The sequence below is a fragment of the Solea senegalensis genome, linkage group LG8, assembly GCF_019176455.1.
Source record: "Solea senegalensis isolate Sse05_10M linkage group LG8, IFAPA_SoseM_1, whole genome shotgun sequence".
In the NCBI taxonomy this organism is placed as follows: domain Eukaryota; kingdom Metazoa; phylum Chordata; class Actinopteri; order Pleuronectiformes; family Soleidae; genus Solea; species Solea senegalensis.
This window is the reverse complement of record NC_058028.1, coordinates 7,754,576-7,778,219: the sequence shown is the minus strand read 5'-3', so window position 1 is coordinate 7,778,219 and position 23,644 is coordinate 7,754,576. Positions and strand designations below refer to the sequence as shown.

Below are 23,644 nucleotides of genomic sequence, written 5' to 3'. Positions count from 1 at the left end.
GTCCTGTGAGTAAGTGCTTTTGCCCAAAATAACTTTCATTTTCTGGTGATTATTTACAAGTGACTGCATGTTAAAATAGTTAACAACTTAGAATTTGTATTTAAAGAAAACACTGTAGTTGTACATCAACACCAGATTTTGCAGATTTGAAATTTGAAATTCACACACAAGAAGCATGTGTTTGAGTTTTTGTCTCAATGAGCAAAAACAGGCCTACAAATGGAAACTTATGCACAGGCGTTTTTCCAACTCTCTCCTCTTTGGTGCCAAAGACGCTCATTCGCAGGCTTCCTGTTCAGTGCACGTTAAATTACCGTAATAACCACATGGTGGCTTTGACGTGCAACTTCTCCGCTTTCGGAAACCGCCGATCGCCTGCGACGTGCTCCGTGTTAAAGGGTTAACAACGGAAATACAGAAGTGAAAAATAGACTGTTCTTGCTTCCATTCTTATGGTGTCCGGATTGAATGTAAAACAACTAACAATTACCTTCTAATGGTAAATGTGCTGTTTGTGCAGGGATCTGTAGCTTGTTACTGTGTCATAAGCCTTTGGTGTCCGTGTACTGTCAGTTCTGCATCAACATAACATCTCTGATAAACACTGAATAAGGTAGGTCATTCATATTTGTATGTACTTTTGTGATTTGATGTCGTGCTTTCGACTTTCTGTGGCGTTTTGCTTCTCGTGTTTTGCAAAACCTGAGTCTCTTCTCTCTACTGTCAAGTTCTCTGTCAGTGTGGCAACTGTTTCCCTTAATTAATCAAGACAGCTCCCCGGGGATAAATAGAGTTCTCTCAACTTAAAGTGAATATATGTTTTTCATCTGGTGCTATAAAAAGTTGGAGGATAAGAAAAGGGGGTATGTTCTGACTTGACTCAGATTTTGCAATGTTTCACTCAAACAATGGGGGCAAAGAGACAGAAATGTGATGCAGAAATCTCAGGATTTGTGTCCGATCAGCCGGAAAGAATGAGAGAAAAAGTGAATCTTACCTGGATGTCATCGGATGTCAAGTGTCCCTTCATGTCACAGTTCTTCTTTTTGGGCGGGGGAGGGGCAGGTTTGTGGGCGGGTGGGAGGTCTGTCCTGTTAGGAGAGTGAAAAGATAACATGACACTCAGCACAGTGAGAGATCATCATCCTTTACGTCCCTCACCTTCTAAGGCACTCTATAATGAGAAGTCCTGCCTGCACTTGCCTTTTTTTTCACTCTTTCCTTGGATTTTGATAGATCTCAGGTTGGAGGCTTTGTTGCAGCGGCAGCCATTCCCCCTGCCCTTTCAAAGGCTCTCGCTGGAGAGACACTGTGCTAATGAGAGTGGGCTGTAATTGGACACTGAGGTGAGGAGATGGGGATGGAGGGGGATATGGAGGGCAGGGAGAAGGGCATGTGTGAGTCAAGTCCTCAGGGTGGATCGAGCCTCATCCAGAGTGCCACATGGACAAACACCGTCCCCACAGTGCGGCGACTGTTTGTTTGACATGTCGTCCTGAGCAGTGACTCAGAGCTCAGCTGGCAGTTTTCCGCTCTCCACTTTTGCCTGAATCCCTGGTACGAACTTCCCCCTAATCCCAGTGCACTCACCCTGCCTATCTGCTGACACACCTGGGGAAGAACAAAGCCTCGACACCTGAACACCTGTGCTCGTTTGAGTGCCACCATTAAACAGAGCGCAACCTACTATTTCCCTCAGTCCTGCAGTAGCATTTTCACGGCAACAAAGGCCACTCACTCGGCACACAGTAACTGCTAAGATGAAAAAGGAGGATTCATTTGTGAGGAGGACGGACAGCAGTAATTGTAAGCTTGATGTTGAAAATGTCTGAAGCGGATGACGATGATAATTTCCGACAAGAAAGTGCGCGTGCTATGAAATCACTACAAAGGAAACTCCGTCCCTCAAACCCGCTGATAGTCAGATGTCATCCGCCACATTGCGACGATGATATAATGAGTGAGCTAAGATAATGAAGTGGATCATAGACACTGAGCTGTGTACCTACATGCGTTATCTCCAGCTCCTCCCGCCTCCCATTTCCATCCTTATTGAATAACATGACCTTTCTGCAAGGCCAACTCGGCGTTTTAATGTGCAGAAAATTTGTGCATGAGTGCACCTCTTAACTCTTTCTTTCACGCTCATTATTTCCAGTTCGTATCACCTTGTCTCCAGACAGGGATGCCGTGCCACTGCCAGATTCGTGTGGCACCCTGTTCAGCCTACAGCAGCACAGAGGCACAGCAAACACAGAGAGACAGAGAGAGACAGAGAGAGAGAGAGAGAGGGACGAGGTGCAGCAGCACACTCCCTCATCTAACAACAACCCTCTTCCATTTCAGAGCCTTCAGAGGAGAGGCATCCATTTCTCTCAGAGACAGATAATTGTGGGTCCTGTGAAATGTGGCGTGTGCAGGTACAGCGGCAGGCTCATTATAAAGAATCGTAATCATCACTCATCATTGGACTGGATTTTGATACAGGTGGAATCTTTGCTATGGCAGCCAACGAGATCATTTGCTTTCATGACATGTAAATGAGGCAAAACGTAATTTTCATCCTCTGTCTGGCCTGAGCGTACACCGAGGCGTCCAATCATCACTTTCCATTAGCTTGCAGGGGGAGAAAGTTAATGAACACCCTGAACAATTGTCATTTTTTTTTAAAGAGGCACATTGTTTGATGTTTTACACAACTTTTACTGTCTTTTGAGACAAGTGGAGCTGCACATGATCATATTGGAATCCATTTATTCTAGCAGGATGGGATTTATACCATGTTGATGTATAATGCATGCATTTGGATTTAGATCCTGCTCCATGCATTTGATTCCATTTGCGTTTGTTGAAGAAATGTGTTCATGTAAGTCGTGTGCAGGGGCCTCTATATGCTGAGTGGCTTTATCGAATCCGACTGAACTCTCCTCGTCATATATCCAGTTTGCATTTTTAATCACGTTATGCACGAAAAGTGGACCAACAGTGTATAAGACTGTCACTGCTTGTTGACACAGCCGTCAGGAAAACAGAGCAAAAATAGCCTTAGTGTCTGGACTATAGTTGATAAATATCATGTATGTGCAATAAAGTCAAACTTATCTATATTTTTGTTTTTAAATGAACAAGGAAAACAGTTTTTACCGTGCTTTGTTGTTGCTCTCGCATTTTAAATGTATACATTTACGCATACATGTAAATGTCTGTGTTGTTATGAACGTGGCTGCCTGAGCTGTGTCGCTGTCCAGTGCTGAAGTCACCTTCTCGTATTAAATGTGTTTTTTTTCTTATTTCCTTATGGTTAATTATTCTCGGACCACATTTGTTTCAAACACTGCATTCGTATTGAATGCGCCGCACGCCTTATCTGCTTTTATTGGAAAAAAACGAGAACACTGAAGTCATAATAATCGACCATTCTCTTAGCAGCCCAACATATTGGCCCAGCTACCCGATGCAGCTGCAGAGAAAAAGAAAAAAAACTAACTGGTGCCAGCAAATCTATGATGTCTGTTAAGATTGCATTCAATAATTCAGCAAATATAGCACAGCGCTGTGAGTGTGAGATCATACAGTAACACACAGTGACATGAATATTCTCCAGGATGAAACAGACTTTTAAAGAAAAGGTTCATCTAAATCTGTTCATCGTAGGTAAATACCCTGATTTGGTATATTTCATGTTTGTTTGTTTTTTTTTTAAATTGAAGCTGCTTGGGCATCAACCTCCATCAATTTCCAATTCCTTTGCAATGCACTATGGGGGAAAAATGTCCTCTGCCCAAAGATGCAAAGCCATTATGTCAGTTAAAGTGAGAACAGTCATTTGCTTCATCTTTAAAAATGAATTAGCATGTATCACTTAAAAAAAAAAAGAAAGAAATTGATGTGAGCATGTGAGACCATGTTTATTACACAAAATCAAATCATCATTTGTGCCAGCGTCGTCTTTCAAACTGTGCTACAAGAGCAGACATCTATTTTTATGACTGCAACATCCCTTTTTATGTCAACATGTTTTGCCTCCTCTCCAACACAACCATATGCTCAGCCCTAGCTTGGAATTTATTTAATATTTATTGAGGTTGTTTTCCTGCTCTGATGTATACGTGTGCCATATGGTGGGTAAAATATGCAGCACATTATATTTGTGTGCGTATAGCATTGTGCATCATTCTCCTCCTTCCACCTCGCTAATTCTGCCACTTTGTGGTCAAAGTTATTGCGAGATGTTATCCGTCAGATGCCGGGGACGTTCGGCTCGACCACCTCCGGTGCATCTCGGCTGTGTGATTGTGCAGCGGCTTCCTCTGTTGTGCTGAATGTGATGCAGGCAGCATGTGGGCGTTGGCTTTCTTGAGAGACAGACACTAATGAAAGCCGACAAGCACCACAAGCCTGTGGGGAGCAGAAAGCACTGGGCAGAGAACCGTAAGCTACATTCAAGTTTGCACTGTTTCCTCATCAGACATCCACCTTGAAGACCTCGCTCTTCCCCGCTCTGCTGGCTACAAAAGGCTCAGGGCAGCTTAAGGAGAGATTTCAGGGGGATAGCGAGGAGAAAACATAACTAATCCTTAAACTGAGAGGAGTAATCTGTGACGGAAGATTTACAGCAAAGAAATGACTTTTGCAATGTGCTCACACACACACACACACACACAGAAAAGTGACCTCTCCATTTTCTTGGCTTTCATTTTTATTTTTTTTGAGCTGCAGATTATCAAAGCTGAAACTGACCCTCAGTGTGAAAATGCACTTCCTGTTCACTGTGTGTAAAAAGTGAACTGTCACATCCACAGAAACCTTTGGATTACAGAGCTGCCATATGACCCCAGCCCAGCTTATGGGAAACAATGCCGAGGGGTTTCAGCCGATCCTTTGCGGCTCTCATTGATTTCTGTTGATCACAATCTTATCTGGTCATTTAAATGCTAATGATACTTTTAATTGCAAGATTGGATAAGTGTGATTTGATGTTTAGGAGGCAATTACTTTCATGCTTTGTCGTGCTCTGATCTTTTCAAATGGTGGTCAGAATTTGCTTTGCAGAACTCAGCTTTCTTTTTCTCTTTTTTTTAATTCTTGTACTTGTGAAGAAATAAAAAAAATTATAAAGAAACCAGAATGACTTCTGTTTTTGTTCTTTGATACCAAAAAATATTTCTGTGCTCTGCTTTTTTTTTTAAAAACAAAACTTTACAATTATACACACAGCCAGTTCCCAACACCCCAGGCTTTACACTGCTATTCAAATGGACATGAGAAACAAAATACAGCTGATTGTTATATAGACACTTGTACTGCATGTGTAACATTGTGCACAGAGGAAACTAAACACCATTTTCACTCATAAACAACAATAGTGGTTGATTCACATTCACACCCAGTACAGTAACAGTCCATGAATGATCCAGACAGACAAAGAAGGATGATTCTACTTTGGTTACAGCTTAGCGCTACAGGGACTCCAACAATGAATTAACCATTTATTACATTTTTTAAAGGTCTCCACACAGCAATGGTACAAAGCCTGAGTGACCTCCTTTATAAATCAAAGTGCAGACAAAATCAAATCAAGTCACTTCAGTTAGTATCTATCAATATTCTCTCAAGAGTTCTTCAACAACTTTCAAACGCCCTCCAAAATCACAATTCAAGGCTAAAAAAAACCAAACATTTTAACACGAGAAGGTGAGAAAAATTGTTTGATACCAATATCTAAGAAAAGGAAAATATCTTCTTCTTGTTTGGTGACAGTGATATCTCGTTCCTTTCGCATCTTGCGCCAGGAAATTGGCATGAGAGTGATTTATACCAGCTAATATCTGCATCTGTGTCAACACCAGCTGCACGTCGGGAGGGAGTTAATTCATTTTGCCGGGGGGGAATGGCGTCCCGATTGGCGGTGCTTTTTGCGACATTTTGGAGGTCGTGCATCACAGTGGGGGCAAAAGACAGCGATGAACGCGTTACTCTGAAAACACCGCTGTTGACATCGCCCATCCATTTTGATAATCAGTTGACTATTGTGCCAGCGCGGCCTCTAAAGGACCAGTGATATATGAGGATTGACCAATTTTGAGTCACATCATGTGCCGCTTTGTGAGCGTGACTGGCGGAGCAGTCAGGCATGTTATCAAATGCCCAGGCTCCATTAACAGCTCATCAACATGCAGAATTAAACAGTCTGGCTAAACACTTCCTCTTTACTCCAACAACAGACATTCATAGAATGCAATGGATTTCTGACAGTGGCCACACATTCACGTTGAAACTGCTCCACATTTACATAATTCGACATTTGAAAAAGAAGTTGACACTTTCCTTGTACGACACGGAACATATCGGATGACAACAAAGATGAATCTAGTCAGTTCTGGCTCTGAGACACGTCACTACATGTAAGCATTCCATGCCGAGGAGTAAACGAAAACAACAACACTGACAACAACTATGACTCTTATCATGCATCTTTGCCAACAGTCGTGCAAACAAAAGCAGGGGAAAGAGCGGGAGGCGGAGGACAGAGGTTCAGCAATGTGGTCTCATGAGAAAGACGCTATCACTTATGTCCAGCGCATGCGATTGCGAGGAAAAACAAAAAACCAAGCTTATGGAACCATCTCTGATTAACAAAGTAATATACAGTATGTGTTCAGTTCACTTCCCCAAATCTAAGAAAAACTCAAAGTGGAGCTGGATATTTTATCTTTAGACTTTTAATTAACTTGGATTTATCTTGGCGCTGTTTCCACTCAGTTTAATTTGCATCCATAGTTTAATCAAACTGCTTTGGTTTGACTTGATGAAGTTTTTGCCATGCACCAAATGCAACAATTTAATGGTATTATGACACAAATATGTTGAATTTGACTTCAAATGATCACTTTGTAGTATGATATGAAATTAAAATGGATTTTTCCACAGATCTGATGTTCTACTACATCAAGTCCAGTGTGAGTTTCGAGGGAAATTAGCATTTTGGTCAACGTTTGCCGCTTTCAGTGCTCACAGCGGCGTGCTCAAGTATGTCACTTGCAGGCCACCGTTACATGCAGGCAACAGAACAGAGGATCCAGGAGGACAGGGTTCAGCGGGGGATAGACTGGGGTCAGGTGCCTCTACTTTCCTTGTGGGGGACTCTGGCTTCTCTGGAGCCTGTGTCACACAACTATCAGCAACAGCAGCAACAGCAATGCTGAGAGAGGGGAGTGGGAAACAGAGAGCAGTTACTTTGGCATCAGAGTGAGAGAGAAAGATAGATTAGCAGGGAGGGAGAAAGAGACAGAATGCAATGGAAGAGCTAAGAGTCTTTGTGCTTCATTTGTCTTGAAAAGCATTCCTGAGAGGCAGCGGCGGTGTGGTTTGAGGGCTTAGCGTTGGACCTGCCGCCATGACAGAGTGCAGGGATGTGCAGCACGGGCACTCACTTTGGCCAAAAGAGCTGGCCGAGTGAACTCGCTGATGCTTGATGTTTGCATCACTGCTTTGAATATCAAATCAATTACAACCATTCTGGAGGGGCAACCACTGAAATGTGCATTATAATCTCATCATGTGAGTTGATTATAGGCTCGTGTGCACCCTCAGCCAGACCCTGCACACCCCCAATCTCGTCTGTTTTGGTAAGATTCCCAGGGTGGATGAAATCCAACCCGTGCACACAAGGAGCATCATTCCCATGGGTCTCTGTTCTGCTTCTTGTATATGCAGTAAATACCCAGGAGCATAATGGAAACCCTGGCAACTATTGAACTCCCTGCCATGGCCAGGTGTTTCAGACAAAGACAATTCATGAGATTCAACTTGACTGCTTGTTACCTTCTCTGCTGAAAGGAGATTTTTTTTTTTTACTATTCTTCCAAAACAGGTGCCAAGAGATTTATATCACCTTTGTACATGTTTTTGTTTTTGTTTTTTTGATTTCCACAGCTCTGTGGCTTGTTGTTCTCTCAGCTCCATCCTCTGCTACTTCTGTTTCTCCCTATGTGTGCAGGCAACAGCTGGTTATATTCAAAGGTGTCATGGCCCCTGGTTTGCATACTGAAAAGAATTACCAGGTTGGCCAAAGAGTGGGGCCCTAAGTCTGGGAAAGAAGTCTATTTTCTCATTTCACATTATGAACAGTACATTTATCAGTTTAAAAGGACCAACATATATTACTTTTCCAGTACAGAGACTTTATCAGAATGAGGAGAATCAATATTCATATTTGGGATTTATTGCCTCAGATTTGTGATTTGGTTGTTTGTCCAAAACCCAATCGTCAAGTTTTGTTTCACTAGTTCTTCTGTTTCCAATAAAGATTGATCAGCGTAATTCCAAAAGAATAATTTGAAGACATTTGACACAATCTCCAGGAAAATCTCCTTAACTTCCTGGCGATATCGTAATAACCCACCAGTGGGGATGCTTTCCCAAGAACAGACTGCAGCACATGGTCTTGCAATCAGTCCTGATTAGAATTTTAGTGTTTCGTGTTTTAATGGGAAATGGGCTCCACCACAACTCCCATTATAATAAAGTAACATCTTAACAGTTGCAGCTTTAATGATAATATATTGTTCCATTTGCCGCAAAGATATGCTTGCTCTGTGTTTTTAAGTTTCGGCACAATTAGATTATTTCTCATAAAGTGAAAGAAGATTGTTGGCTCTCAGGAATGAGAAGAAGGTACCGACATCATTGCAGTGGTTTCGTCTGTCTCTCGCCACATCATCAATCCCCCCCACACTCCCTTAAAATGTGCTTTGTCCTTTCCAAAATGTTTCCACCTCATGGCTTGACAAGAGTTCATGGTTAATCTTACCACCTGTCCAGCTCACTGCAATGCTGTCTGGCAGAGGCACGGTACTCACAGGTCATTATCCGTCTCGGTGCGGGTCTTCTGCTGCCGCCGATGGACCATGAAGACAGTAACAGCCACTCCGATGATGAGTCCGATGGCGACGACCCCTCCGAGGATCCCTATAACACCACCGGGGGGACCCTGAGCCATCGGCTTCTCTGCAGATGAGAGGAGACACAACACTGTCAGGATAGGTGCTCATTGAGTAAACGATGTTGCTGGGTTGAACACCAGAGAAAGACAAAGCAAGTTCACTAATGTCACATCTCAATGACATCCTCCATAGACAATGGGAACAATAAATCACCGGGATTCTGGGCAAACTCAACCGTGTGGCTGAAAATGTTTCAAAATTAAAGCCAGAAAAGAAAAAAACTAAAAAAAAAAAAGGGAACATTTTTGACACTACGTTTGCCATCCTCGAGGCTTTCTGTCAAAAAACGTTATTTCCAGACATACATTTCAGGATGAGACCATTGTCCTTTCTGCTTTGGCACTGCATGAATACCACACTGCTGCGGTCACTCAGCAGCTGCTGCTGCATTTCTAATGTGTACTCCATCATCTGTTCAAAAGACGCCTAAATTGGCTCGGCTTTGACAATGAACCCAAATGCACTCTCAAGAGCATGACAGGGCTATTACATTTACAGTCCTTGCCAGAATGGGGTAAAACATGCAAAATATATATCCGACATTACAGAGATAAATAAAGTGTAAAATGTATTTATAAAAAATTGTCACTGTAACTGATTTGTGAAGGAAAACACAACACAAAGGTCTTGCAGAGCAAACATTGCCGTTTTTTTAATGTTACTCTCTCTGCTCTGTGTTCAGCACTCCAGTCACCCCCTCTGCTGATAAAGCCAAGGTTGTTCATTTTAAAAGCCTTGGGATTCCAGTGCAAATCTTCAAATCAACACGTACATTTTACTCTTTTAAAACCGGCACTGCATTATCTGAAACCCAATGTTTACAAGTAATGATTAAAGCCGATCTGTGTCCACCATCACAGGGAATGTCTGATGACTTGGGTTGCAAAATATGTGGATGTTTTTTCATTTCCTGTGCTAAATAACTCGCCATAATTTAAACAGTACACAGACTGTAATAGGAAAAACAGGGGAAGTACATCACGAATATCACTGATATTGAATAACTGTTCAGCACACATGGAAATATGCCAGGTACCGACAATGGTGTTGTCATTTTGGTCAGGTGTGTCCTAATCGTTTAGGAACAGGTGCCATGTTGGAACCAGGTTTTGGCGCCCGTCCCCCACTGACTTGAATATCTGAAGACATCACCCATAACTGTTTGTTTTGGGGGTTTTTCTGAATTTTCCGTCAAATATTATCATAACAAAATTCTTCCCCTAGCATCAATAAGAGTACTTTTGTGGCTTTAACATGTGTTTCTTAAATTCAATACAGACAAGTCTGGATTTGAACCCTGTCTTCAAGTGTTGCAGTCGTGTGCTTTGCGCACCCGCCGTGCACCCCGGGCGACTCTGCTGGCACTTGTCAAGTGGAAAGTCAGTCATTCAAAACACATGTTGCACACTGGACTATCCCGTATGTTAAAAACATTGAACTAAGTGATTCCAAGGTTCTGACCAAGTGTCTGTATGTTACAGGGCAAGAAATAGTTATATAATATAATATAATATATATATTACATTATATATAATATATATAATAATATAATATAAATGGACCCGTTGTTCTTGCACCAGACACAAGAAACTGGACATATTTTGTGACTATTTGTCCATAACAAATATGGATTTATGACTTAACACCTCGCATCAACAATGAATAATTTAGTGTTACAGGTGAAGGGAACATCCGGCCTCCTGGCCACATACAGCTGGCCTGTGAGTCAATTCACAAGGTCAACTAACAAGTCTTAAGAATCACGGCTGACGAGCATAGAAAAGAAAAATCCACTCCAGTTTGGAAAGTTTGATGTATCAAAATTAACAGACGGTTATTTCTTTGTTGGAATAATGGAGAAGCCAGACTATAGTAGAGAAGGCAAAGAAAAGGGCCCTGAAATCTGATTCCATGAGTCCACAGCAATGGCATTTTATGAAACTCCTCTTTCATTTATCATTGGCTGTGTATAATAGACTGCAATGACCCCAAATCCTCTGACTTGGCCCAGTGTCATAAGCTTAGTTCCTAACCTGTAATTGAAACACCCCTGCCAGCCTCAGCAACCTTCAGGGAGGCAGTAGCATTGATGAAAAAGGCCATTATCTAAAGTTCCAAGGACATTTGCTTTTGGATAAGGATCATTCAGGAGGAGAACTGGTGAAGGAGACGTGAGCGTCATTTTTGTCACACAAAAAAACCAAACATCACAGACTGGATTATTGATACTGAGGAAAAAAAGTGTGGTTTTTTTTTTGTTTTTTTCCTGAGATGAAACAACAGACATAACAAATACAACACAACAAGCCGTTTCTGTGTGATATATGTGTTCAATAATTTAAGACACACTACAAAGGAAACTGAAACAATTGAAATGGCCTTTCAGAGGAAAAAGACTATCAACCCCTGCTGTATTAAATCAAAATTGTGTTCATCTGCTGTGAGATAGATACAGAGCTAAATTGCTGACGGTCCCTCGAGAACCTATTTCTTTGTGTCGCGACTGATGCCAGTTACTGCTGAAACTATTTTCACACGCATAATGTAGATATCATTAGTTGTTGTGGAGGGATGAAGCACCGGCATCCGTCTCCCTCGACAAGAGCTCTAAAAGCTGTCCTTTTCATGACAGTCCAGGGACCAATCAGTGGATGTGAGCCTGTTGTGATGGGGCATGGCAAATTCTTGCCATCTTCCACTTTGAAAAGGAAAGGCTATCTCCTGCCCTCATGATGTCTCCATTATTATCTGGCCGTCCCCTCAGTAGTGACAGAACAAGGCCTCGCTCCCAAGGGGGCTCTTCTCAACAGCCCCGGCCTGCTTGCTTGATTCACTGCCCATAAAGCTGGACACAGAGGACTACTTCACATACGGCCACACAATAGCATGCGTGTTGGCCCACCTTGTTCCCAAACCGCTTGCCGCCTGAAAGCCAGTGATTACACATCATGTCCATCAGAGTGTTATGTCACGCTACGGTGGTCGTTGCTACTGTAATCTTCCTTTCACCTGGCACTTAAAAGTTATGTCAAATCTGCAACGCGAGCAAAATAGGTTTTCTTTGTGCTCACTTTACATGTCTTTCTTGTGATGCATTTCAATTCCAAAGAAAAAAGAGAAGGCTTCAGAGTTGCTGTGATTGGCCGTGAGCGTGATCTTGCGGCATGTGGCGTGGTCCGCAGATAAGCTATAGGACTCGTCGCACCACACGGCGCTAGCCAGTGGGCTGAATTTCATGGCCATAATGCAAATGTTGCTAGACACAACAGTCTGTTGTGTAACACTAACACACAGCGGAGTGGATGAGAATGCAATTTCCCTGTTGTGGAGCCCAAGGCACTCAGCACACAGGGCTTAGCTTGTCACCTCCTCACACATCAAGGTAGTCTGAGTGCTTTTTCTGATTCTTATAACTGCAGAATTATCAGTATCTGGAGATCATATTTTTTTTTTATTTTTTTTTTTTAAGGAAATGAGTTTTACATTACGAGATCCCAATCGCCCTTGTGGCGTTTTGGTGAAATCAATTTGCAAAACATTAACAGCCACACGTGTGAATAGCGGTGTTGAGCGTCGCGCGCAGTTAAACAAAATGATTAGTCGGCCTGCGTTCATTACTCACACTGAGCACCGTAATGCTGAGCTGGGACCACTTATATCACTGTACGGACGCCAAGCCCTTCTACTGTACGTTATACAGCAGCTACAGTGACTGGGTGAGTCTCCCATGACTGAGCTGGGTGCTCATTTAGAGGTTAGCGCTCTCACCTGTTTTTACTGGAAGCCTCACACAGTTCACGGCAACAGAACATTCCTTTTCGATCTCTGTATCTGTTAAGTCACTGAGATGTTTGTTTTTGCAACAAAGGCTTTTATTGTGAAGTACTGAGTTCATACTGAGGAGTCCTGGCATTTAGCAGAGGCATATTTAATACAGTAATTATACGATTTATGGCCATTTTGAAAAAAAGAGAAGCCTATGTAAAACATCGCCGCTGCTCCACAGACTCCCTGTGTTAACAACAGACATTTGCAAAACAAGGCAACGCTCACCCATAGTGACCCTAGACTATTTAAAATGATAAGATACTTCCATGTGCAAAAGATGACCCATGCCTTTAACTGTTTTAACTAATTTTTATTTTTTTCTCTACATATTTTAGCTTGATTTACAGCATTGACAGTTTTTGCCAGGTCGGGAATAGTGACCTTTCACCAATGGGACATTGTCTCTCTCTGTCTCTCTCTCTCTCACTCTCTAAACCTTTCTGTGATTGACTAAAGTCTCATCATGGAGTTACAGGAGTTGCAGAAGTCTGGTTCTCGCTCACTTGATTTAAGTAAAACTCAAAGGTTATAAAATGTTGCCTCGAGCTGCTTTAATAAACGCTCCTGTCTTAAGGAGAGACTGAGGCCCATGACTTTGTCCTGTGAAAGTAATCTTTTGGAAATCCCCCCCCCAGCACTGAACACAATAGGCAGTGCTACATAAGGAGGGCTTTGTCCTTGTTGTAGAATAAACAGTGGATTGCCAACAGTAATAATCACAGGCGCTGAATTACTGTATGCAGTGATTCTCTGCTGCTGCTTTAACAGTCAACATCAGTGCCAGAACCAACTCTGTGCTGTTAGCAGAAAGAGAAAAAATCAGTCTCTGAAGTTAATGCACATTATGGTGTAAAACTTTAGAACTGCTTAATGCATTAAAGCACAACTTTTATGATAGATTACCCCTTTTAAATTCAATGAATAGCCAGGGGAAGCCTTGGAAGAGCCATGGAGACTGCCACAGCAGTGAATTATCAAGTCAATGATTACCATATCTTATGCACCTTAGCTGTTGAACATCATCTTAATTACACTAAAGTCAACAATGAGAGCAAAACATGGCCTTCTTCCATTAAGGTGTCACCAAAATCCAGACCGACACAAACCCTAAAGAATACATGTGGAGAATAAAATCCATTAACCATTTGACCTCCTTTGATTTTCCACTAGAAGTAAACCTGCATGAAAATGTGACCCAGCTCCACTGAGTAAAGGCTGCTGTTCAAATATGTCTTGTAGCTGCCACTGAAAGATTGCTATTGATTTTCAATAAGTGTAAAGCACCCCTCCATGCACTGGCTCTGTGTGCTTTCAGTCCACATCTGTGGCACATTTGAGCTGACAGACGTGTGACCTTGGCTGTTCGCAGCTTTGGCTGTGTCTGAGGTGGCCACAACCTTCATTCCTAACACATATATACTCCCCTGGTGTTCACTGAACTACACCGAATGTGAGCTATTGTTGTTTTCCCTCCACTCCACAGTGCATCCAAACACAAAGTACAGTCACAGGTCTGCGCACAGTGCTCCCTTGGCTTTGATTGGCTTTGTGGCATTGCTTTTACGTCAGCTGGAAGCCCACGGAGAATCACATTTCCCTGACAATCTATCAAGATGGCACTGCTGGCTGCGTGCAACTTCTACCCGGCAGGTTGCTTTGTTTGATGCAGAGTACACAGACGTGCACTCAGGCAGAGATCTCACTGGCTTCAGGGGGACACAGAGAATCTGAACGGGATTATTTCTTATGTATTCCACAGGTCGAACCAGCAGGGGTTCGTGGCCAGGTACAAACATGGGGCAGACAGGATTCATAGAAGATCTGGAAATCTGAAGTGTTAATGGTGCAAAAGTGACCGGCTAACTTAAGCCGAGGCTCCTTCTTGACCAACGTGAACTGCGTGCAACGATTCAGCAAATCCACACATGGGAAAGTGTCAGCTGAGCTCAATAGCCAAAGCATGTGGGCTCTAAGGTTACCGGTCTCCCATAGAAGATGTTAGTCACACATACCAGAACAGGAGGAGTTCAGGTGAGAGGCCAAAGGGTGAGCTATCTCCAGCTGGAGGCAGACTTTACCCACTCCAAATCCAATCTGTCACAGAGTGCAGCAATGCAGGATTTAAATGGAAACAGGCTTTATTTTCTTTCTTTTTTTTTCCCCTTTTTTCTTTTTTGTTTGCAGGGGATCACTGCCATGTACTGTACCTGCTGAGGCCTGGCATGGTTTATCAAATACTGGCAGACCAAGGAAGGCAATTCACAGCCTAATGGTGTCTTTAAATGTACAGTTGCCCGTGGCATTGTGACAAAAAAAGACACTAGGAATGTAGTTTATAGAGACTATAAAGCGATGGTATTAAGGTGATATTTGTGTAGTGGCCTCTTTATAAAAATGGTCCAGTCATAAGTCTGATTGTATTCCAAGAATGGATGCAGCTCCTGGCTCTCTTCCTCTCTCCCATCAGAAATTGTAATTGCTATCTCCTCCACAGGGGCCACAGTACTCTCCAGCAATACTGGTGAGTTTTCAAGTGGACAGATTGAGAGTCTGGCTACGAACCGACGCCAGCTCTACACCACCAATGCCATGTCTGAGACGGCCACCTGTTCCAATACTGCAGTGGCTGGTTTTCCACCTCAGTTTGTACAAGTTGCCAGTGGACCAGCACTGTGAAACAGTCAAGGTGTCTGGTTTCCTTTATCTCTCTATTTATGAGTTCTACAGCTACATTATGTGGAAGTGAATGCCCAGGCTGTTACTAATTTATCTGGAAGAGAATTTTTATACCCTTTTTCCACATTGGGTAAATGCTGTAGGCCCCAATAAAGAGAAAGAAATGTAATTTAATGGACTTCATAAATCTGTATTTCAAGCTGCCAACTCTAGGCGGCACATGCTGTACCGTCTCTCACCCCTACTGGTGTTGGTAATCTCGTTAAAGTTCAATGTTTCCAGAGCTGTCTCCTCTGGGAGCAGAGGCTCCCAATGTCATCCTGCTTCTTTTTTTTCCCCTGCTGCAGTTTAGCCTCTAGGGAGGTCTGCATAGTATTTCACCTAGATTCACATTTATGTCTGTTTCTCCACCACCTCTCAGACCCGATGTGTCAACGCGGAGACGGGAGCTGGAGGCGGCAGGGGCAGAAGGATCGTGGTGCTGTGTGATTGCTGGTTTACATCACTCCGCAGAGAGCAGCACTTCATTAAACACAAATTGTTAACACATGGGATGTGTTTATTAAGATGAATCCAAGCCGATTATGAAGCTAACTGTCCTGGACCTGCTGGGCCCCCCACAACAAACATCTGAGCCCACAGAACAACAAAATATATATTTTTTATTTTCTTTCATCATGTTAGTTGTTTGTATTTTTTTCATTTCTTTTTTCCATTTTTTTAAATAAGTCGACGTCGCCGCGCTCAAGCAGACGACCGATGCTGCAGATCTCTCTGTGACCACATACACATCAGCAGGAGGCGTCTGGTGCACCGCTGAGTCTGGTGCGGTAGCTGACGTGACGACACGCCGCACCAAAGCACCTGTCATTGAGTATGAGATTGCAGGCTGCCAAGCTGATGCTGATGCTGTCATGAGGTATTACCTCCTGTGACAGCCTACATAACAACAGTTCTAATTAAAGAATGATTGGAATGGGTGGACCACTGCCTCCTAATGGGGGAATAAACCGCAACATCGCTCCGGGAAGTGAATTGCGCTCATTTATTAACTTCAGGAAGCTGGTAGCTGCTGTCAAGATGTAATAGCTTGTTTTAAAAGCGACAAACTTTCCATTCTGCCCATTAGTGTGTTCATGCTGACACATTAATTACAAAAACATACACAGAAGATATTTCAGCAGTACATGCAGTGGATTGTCTTTCAGGTAAAGTGTACACCAACTCTTCTTTGTCATGCATCGCCGTTCATCTGTAAACAAGCTGCCGGCCAAGCAGAGGTGGTGATGGAGCGTCCAGTCTGCTTCAGCGGGCACTCTCAAGCCCCTTTTCATGCCCCCGCCAAACACCTCAATCTGTTGAATGTTAATTTACTGGCTCGTCTGAATTTGAGGAGCCGCGGCGTTTGTGTACAGATCTGTAGCCTCGTCTTCCCTCTCGTCTTCCCTTCTTCGCCACCTTCTTCACCGTGTACGCAAAATGACCTGTCTCTCTCTGCCTGGTTAAAAGCTGACAGAGTAACACACCCAGTCACTCTGGATATGTTCAAGAGCAGGTTTTCAATTTATCAACACGAGGCCGAGTAAGTCTGAAAAAATCCCATTCCCAATTCCGGCCGTCTTCTCCTGCCTCAGCAATGTCACTGCAAACACTGGACACACCCAAACATTCAGTGACCCACTGTGGTACTGAATAATAGATTGTTTGCATTCTCACAATAAAATGACCATTGATTACTTTATGTACACTGACAGGATTATAAATTCACTTGGTGAGAGCCAGTTCCTTGCCTGACATTTGCATTTGTATAGTTCTCCCTCTTTCTCTGAGGACATATTTATGCTTATGTTTATATTTTTTTGTTTGTTTGTTTTATCCTTATCCTGATATTTTTCTTATCAACACCAATTGACCACATGTGTGGAAAACCTCCTGCTCATCACCTCTCCGTGATTCATCAACAAAACTAATTCAAGATCAGCTTTCCTATGACAATGTGGTGAAATTCCTGTTGTTTCTAAAGATTTGTTTCTGTGGGAATGTATTTGCCTCTTTGGATCATTACCCCAATCCTTTTGTTGGTTCTGCATGGGTTTAATATAATGTAATGTACTTTATCTGTATAGCCCTTTACAACAAGCCACAGGTGCTTTACAAAATAAAAGCATCACGGACAAGTAGCATAAAAAAAGCAGACGTTAAAAAACAAATTCATGAAACACAAATCAAAGCATGAAAATACCAATTAAAAACACACATGCACAAAAAGTGAACTAAAATAATTAAAATAATAAAAATAATTAAAAGCCATTCTCAATAAATATGTTTTAAGTTTGGATTTAAAAAGGACCAGGTCAGAGGGAAAGCTTATTCCAGAGTCTGGGGGGGCGGCAATTTTGCTGGTTTGTGCGTTTATTTATTTTAAACCATCTCGATGTGTCTAAAACACCAACAATTAAATCAACTGGTAAATCTTGGATTGACTAATCCTAGAAAATATCCCAAAACAGACTAAGTACTTTGGAGGAGGAGGAAAATAAAACACACTCAAGAGATGACCATCATAGTGATAACCATCTTGGCAGTCCTGGCCGGATTAGAGCAGAGACACAAGTAAACAACAAGTTGTCCAACATGGTAAGACCTGTCTTCTAAAGTAAGTGTTTGGAGAAGTCTGTTCTCATAATGAGTGCATGCATTAAGCTTAATGGATTTCTCCTCTCCAATTTAAGGAAACTAAAATAGAACCAACACAACATGTCAGAAAGGCTGTGGAGGCAGCAAAAGAAATGAAAAGCAGCATATACAGTATTCTGACGCGATTCATCGGCTGAATGTAATCTCACAAATTAATGAAGATGTACTGCAGGAAGCCTCACTTCCACCCATTTATATGCTTAGACTTTTACATTATTGTTTCAGCGTTGAGAGGCTTGTTATCAGTGCAGATTTACAAGCAGTATATGCAAAGTCTTTGAGAACACAAAGAGAAAAGAAAGAAAACAACCATTTCAGCAAACTGAATCCAAATAGTAGAGAAGGGCACATTTGAATAGTGGTTAATGGTTTGCCTGATGGTTAGTTTAAGGTGGCATGAGGATTATGTGTATTTGTATTGAGCTTTTTTAATCATTGACAACAATAGTTGTGTTTTTCATCCATTTACACATTGATCATGCAGCACTTTGGGGTTTGAGGCAAGAATTGAACCACTGACCCTCTGACCCTTCAAAAAATGACCCGATGTATCTCCTGAGCCCCAGCCTGCCAAAACATGATCCAGACAATAAGATTAGATTCAACTTTATTGTCATTGCACATGTCACAAGTACAGGCAACACAATGCAGTTTGCAGTAAGCAGTAATAAATAGCATATGTTGCAATATGTACACGGTGGTACATTAAAAGTAGTGCTGTCAAACGATCACAATATTTAATCGCGATTAAACGCAGTAATGTCATAGTTAACTCGCAAAAATTGCATATTTTTATCTCTTCAAAATTTCCCTTGATTTCTTTTTGTCCCATTATTTTTGTTCCCATTTTAATGCTCTTATCAAGTGCATCGGCTTGCTTTGTGCAAATGATGTACAGTATATATATACAGTTTATACAGAGAATGTACAGCGATGCAATGATAGTGCGAAGGTGGCAGCAGTGTAATGGAATGACAGTGGTGCAATGGAATCTACTTTGGATTAAAGTTCAAGAGTTTGTGCGTCATTGTATGTGGATCTGCGTATTATAGTGGGAAAGACACTCATTAGATAATGAGAATCATCACATCATTTATTTTCCAAGACTCCCTGGGTTGGGAGATGACTTAATGTGCCCAAGCAACACAATAAATCTATTAATTTCACAATAAGCATCAGATTAGAATCCTTCATAATGACTTAAGATCACCTAACAGATGCGTGTCGGTACAAGATAGAAACTCGACAACCCTGATGTAAACCATGTGTTGTTGTGTTTCCAAACTGCGAATTAATTATCAAAGATTTGTTGAATGAGTGATAAATAACACAACATAAACTCTGACGCTGTTTGAGTTACAGGCTCGAGAAATATTGAACATCTGCACACTGCCAACAACATCCACGATCCACATGTTTTCACTGTTGCTGAGTCAGAATACGGTTGATGGATGACATCACACTGGAGTTCCCTGTTTCTGCTCACATGTTCACATGCTGTATATCCATCAGACTTGGAGTAAAACCTCAGCCGGTTTTCAAAGAAAACTGAGGCTTAAACCTTTTATTCTGCGTCGCATGTGGACGGAACATGTGGAAAAACAATCAGAATGCGGGGCCATTCTGTAAAACACTGCAAGTTGAACAGTTACACAAGTGTGCACAGCCTCCTTGCTGCTTAAATGAAATGCAGATTCCATAGACTGGCACTAATGTGCAGTTCATTGTGGTTTATGGAAAACCAGGTTGCTATAAAGTCTGCGGTTTCTCTGCATGAGATTTCCAGGCAAACACCTCGGTGAAAACACAATGGAAGGGGGAAGCAATCAATGGACGGATGAAATGTTTTCATCCCGCATCCCTTGCTCTTGCAGAGGAGGAAGCTGAATGGAATAAACACAGTATGGGAGCATACGGAATTTCCCAAGTGGAAATAAACCCTTTAAAAATCCACGCAGGGGATTCACCGCGTCTCACCAATCTCCACCTACCACTGCAGAGAAAAGACATTTACGCCGCCAATGTGTTATTGTCTCAAAAGTTAAAATCCACCCATGACGCTGGAATCTGTGCTCTGATATGAGAAAATAAACACAGGCATGTCGGACATGTTAGAATGCAGTCACGGCATGTTTAAAAACAGACACCGCAAACTGCAATTGCATGGCTTTTGGAGACAATGTGGAGAAGTATTTTAAAATGTGTTAATACGTTTACATTGTCTTACATAAATCTAAAGGAAAGAAGGTTGTAGAGTATTTTCCACTTCTGTGTGATGTCTGCATGCATATGTTCCACTGACAGCCTCATTTTGTGTAAGGGCAGTGGGCTAATACAAACCTGGCCACCACTCTGATGTCAGACTCAAGGTTTAAAGTTAAAAGACGGAGGTATGTCCTCTCCCTGACAGACAGAAGCAGCCTTAACTCAGATCTGTCTTAGACCATGTAACAACGGTGACCATTGTGATTCTGCACGCATACTGCCTCAACCGCCGCAGCTCTTCTCCGAGCACACACACACACACTGCTTAGGCAGACACCAGAGTTTCAAAGGAAATTTCATCGAGCTGCTGAAGCTACTTACTGCCACTGCTAAACACTGCCAGGGAATCTCAAGGCTCTGCCGTGGTCAATGAAAATTATCTGCGGTGGGAAATTTGGGAGCGGAGAGAGCAGTGGGGGGAGACGACATCGAAAGGAGAAAAACAAAAGACCCTCCAAAGAAATTAAAGTTGTGCAAGTCTTTGGAAACAAAAACCTATTCACTCTGCAGCATTTGCTACATCTCGGTGGCAATGATGGATTCATTGCAAGAAGAAGGCGGTGTTGTCATTGTTTGCATATAATGCCGTTTCCTTCTAAAAATATGCACAAACATGCACACCGAGTTTCCAAACAAAAACATCTCCCCCACTGTGCAGGACACCAGGTTTAAACATTTACACATTTGTCTCTTTTTTTGGAAAGGGAGCTCAGTTTGTTACTTTTGGAAAGTGCTCAATTGTGGCAATAGAAAAATCTGACCCAGTACAAACACGCTTTATTATTCTGCAAAGTTCCCCCCAGAATCCAAAGCAAACACATGTAACCTTAACCCTACCTAGACAGAGACACAATTCATCACAACTGAGGGACGATTTCAACGTGTGATGATGCTGCATGTCATAGCTCCCTCCCCAGGTCCTTGTACAGTTTAAATATACATAAACTACGAGAATATGCAAGTTTATATGATGCTGTGTGTACTGTGATTGTCCAGGTTATAGACCCATGTGGCCTTTCTTGTTGTCAACATGACAAATTAAAGCAATGCTTTGTCTCATTTGGAAAAAAAAAAAAATGCATGCATTATAATGCAATGAAACCCCTTTAAGACAAGAAGACAAAAGGCTGAACTCAAAGCCTGACGCAGCCCGAAGTCTCACAACTTGTTGTGCGTCGACACTGCATTAATTACAGATCACAGTGTTGCCCCCCATCCATCACACTGCACTGTGAGGGGCGAGATGATAAACGCAGAGTGCAAAGTGGTCCTTTGCCTGGTAATCACGCGAGGAATCAAGGGAACTGCAGTGGAGACAAGTCGCTAAATGGTCCCATCCACAAAGTGCTACCATGTGGAGGTTTGCAGCGCCATTTACAACCAAATGTTTCTTTGTTCTGTTTCAGTGAAGCTGCAACAGTGTAATTTCAAGGGGGATTGGAAGCGAGGAGCCCAGTGGGCAAAAACCAGATGCACAGACCATATATTCAGTCCACATGAATATTTGGTTTAGTGAAGTTGAAGTTTCAAATTTGTTTTTGGGGGAAAGTAATAGCTCTATAAATAGTTGTGTTTCATGTGGAGGAATGCTGCTTTTCTCATTTCTTATTGCAATGTCTCCCATTATTAACTTCTCACCAGGTTTTAGTAGATTGAATATCATATTGACCTGGGAACAGAAACTCACAAAAGCACATTAAAATGACATTGTTTGGCTCCTACATGCAGTTTCACAAAGGTGAAAATGTGAGTCATGGCTGAGTGGCTACTGTTACGTTGAATTCCATCCTCCTGTGTAAACATGCGGTACTGACAACAGTCGTGTTAGTTTGGTTTGGGTTAAAAGCATCCATCCATGCTTTGAGGGACTTGTCAGTCCCAGTCAGAGGTTGGGTTCAACTTGCTCAGGTCATGAGCCTATCACAGGACCATTACAGAGACAAATAACCTCTCAACCTTCAGTGTAGTGTATTCCAATTAATTTCATCCCAATCTACATGTGTTTGGAATTTGGGAGGAAGCTGGGGTACCTGTATAAATCCCATGGATTAACAGGACTCCACACAGAAAGACCAACCAATATAAGTTGTACGTCTATAGCCGATGCATCATGCATGATATCAATGTGCACACGTTGAAACATTTCCATTTCACTTTAAGGGTCTTCATCTGAAATTATAATACCATACGTAACGTTCTTCTTTTTTCCGTTACTGTGCTTTTTTTCCCCCCTGCCGTTTCCCATTCGTAAGTGTTGCACCGTCAATGTAATTCACTCTTTGTTAAGTCTGAACAATCCCTCAACCACACTCCACTCTGCCGAAAGCTGCTCGCCAGAAACGGGAGGGAAGCAAAATGGCATCACAGTGCTTCTATTCATTTCCGTTTTAATATTATTTCTTGCAGCAAAAAAAAACCTGTCGAAGGTTGTCATCCAATAAGAGCTTCAAAAATACAACAATGCTTGTATAAAGCTACCAGAGGGGAATAAGGGAGGAAACCTGCTTTTGCTGTGCTTTGGGTTAAGTGACTCCTTCAAAATCCCCACTACACCTCTGTGTTTTACGACTCAAAGGACCATTGACTTTTAGAGTGTACCTCACTGATTAATCTTAACAACTGAGGGACAGACAGGGAAGCTACAGCCTCCAGTTCCAGTTAGATTCTTTGCTCACTGTCTACTGATCTCTTTCAAACAACTTGATTGCTCCTCCTGGATTATCTAGTGGATGTGCAGCCACGTGCACGCCGCTGTGTGAACCTGTGTGCATGCAAGTGTGTGTTTTAATTAAAGTTGGAGGGGAATTGGGAAAAGTTTAATTTAGCAAAGGCAGGCTGAAAAATTGTCTCGTTTTCTTGTCTTCATTCCTGTGTTGTTTCTTATCTTCTTTTAAGCTTGGTCACTGCACAGGTTATCTCCAAATTACCAACAGAACTCATCTATTCTTCAATTGAATTAGTTCTGAAAGAAGAGGCCTGCACAGCCATCTCTCTGCTCACTATAAAACAACTCAGCAGTAGTGGCTATCCACAGCTACGACGATAAGACCACAGCAGGATCTGGATCAAACACCTGAATCAGACAACACTGCTGGTTCTCACTCTCTTTCTCCCTCTTTGTCCCACTAATAATCCTCTCTCTGTTCAGTCTTTTTCCACCGGGTCCTGTCAAC

General features: G+C 42.3%; 1 protein-coding gene across 5 annotated transcripts in view; it reads right to left on the bottom strand.

The window, feature by feature from the left end:
* The window catches only part of nectin1b (nectin cell adhesion molecule 1b), a 142,654-nt gene that overhangs the window by 20,867 nt on the left and 98,143 nt on the right, over positions 1-23,644 (bottom strand). For 4 of the 5 annotated variants that reach the window (XM_044031848.1, XM_044031851.1, XM_044031849.1 and 1 more), the window contains exons 6-8: positions 8,862-9,009; positions 7,133-7,201; positions 998-1,091 (exon numbers count right to left, since the gene is read on the bottom strand). In XM_044031848.1, the coding sequence (XP_043887783.1) occupies positions 998-1,091; positions 7,133-7,201; positions 8,862-9,009 (311 nt within the window). The remainder of the gene's footprint in view (positions 1-997; positions 1,092-7,132; positions 7,202-8,861; positions 9,010-23,644) is intronic. The other variant, XM_044031850.1, reaches the window with a different exon arrangement.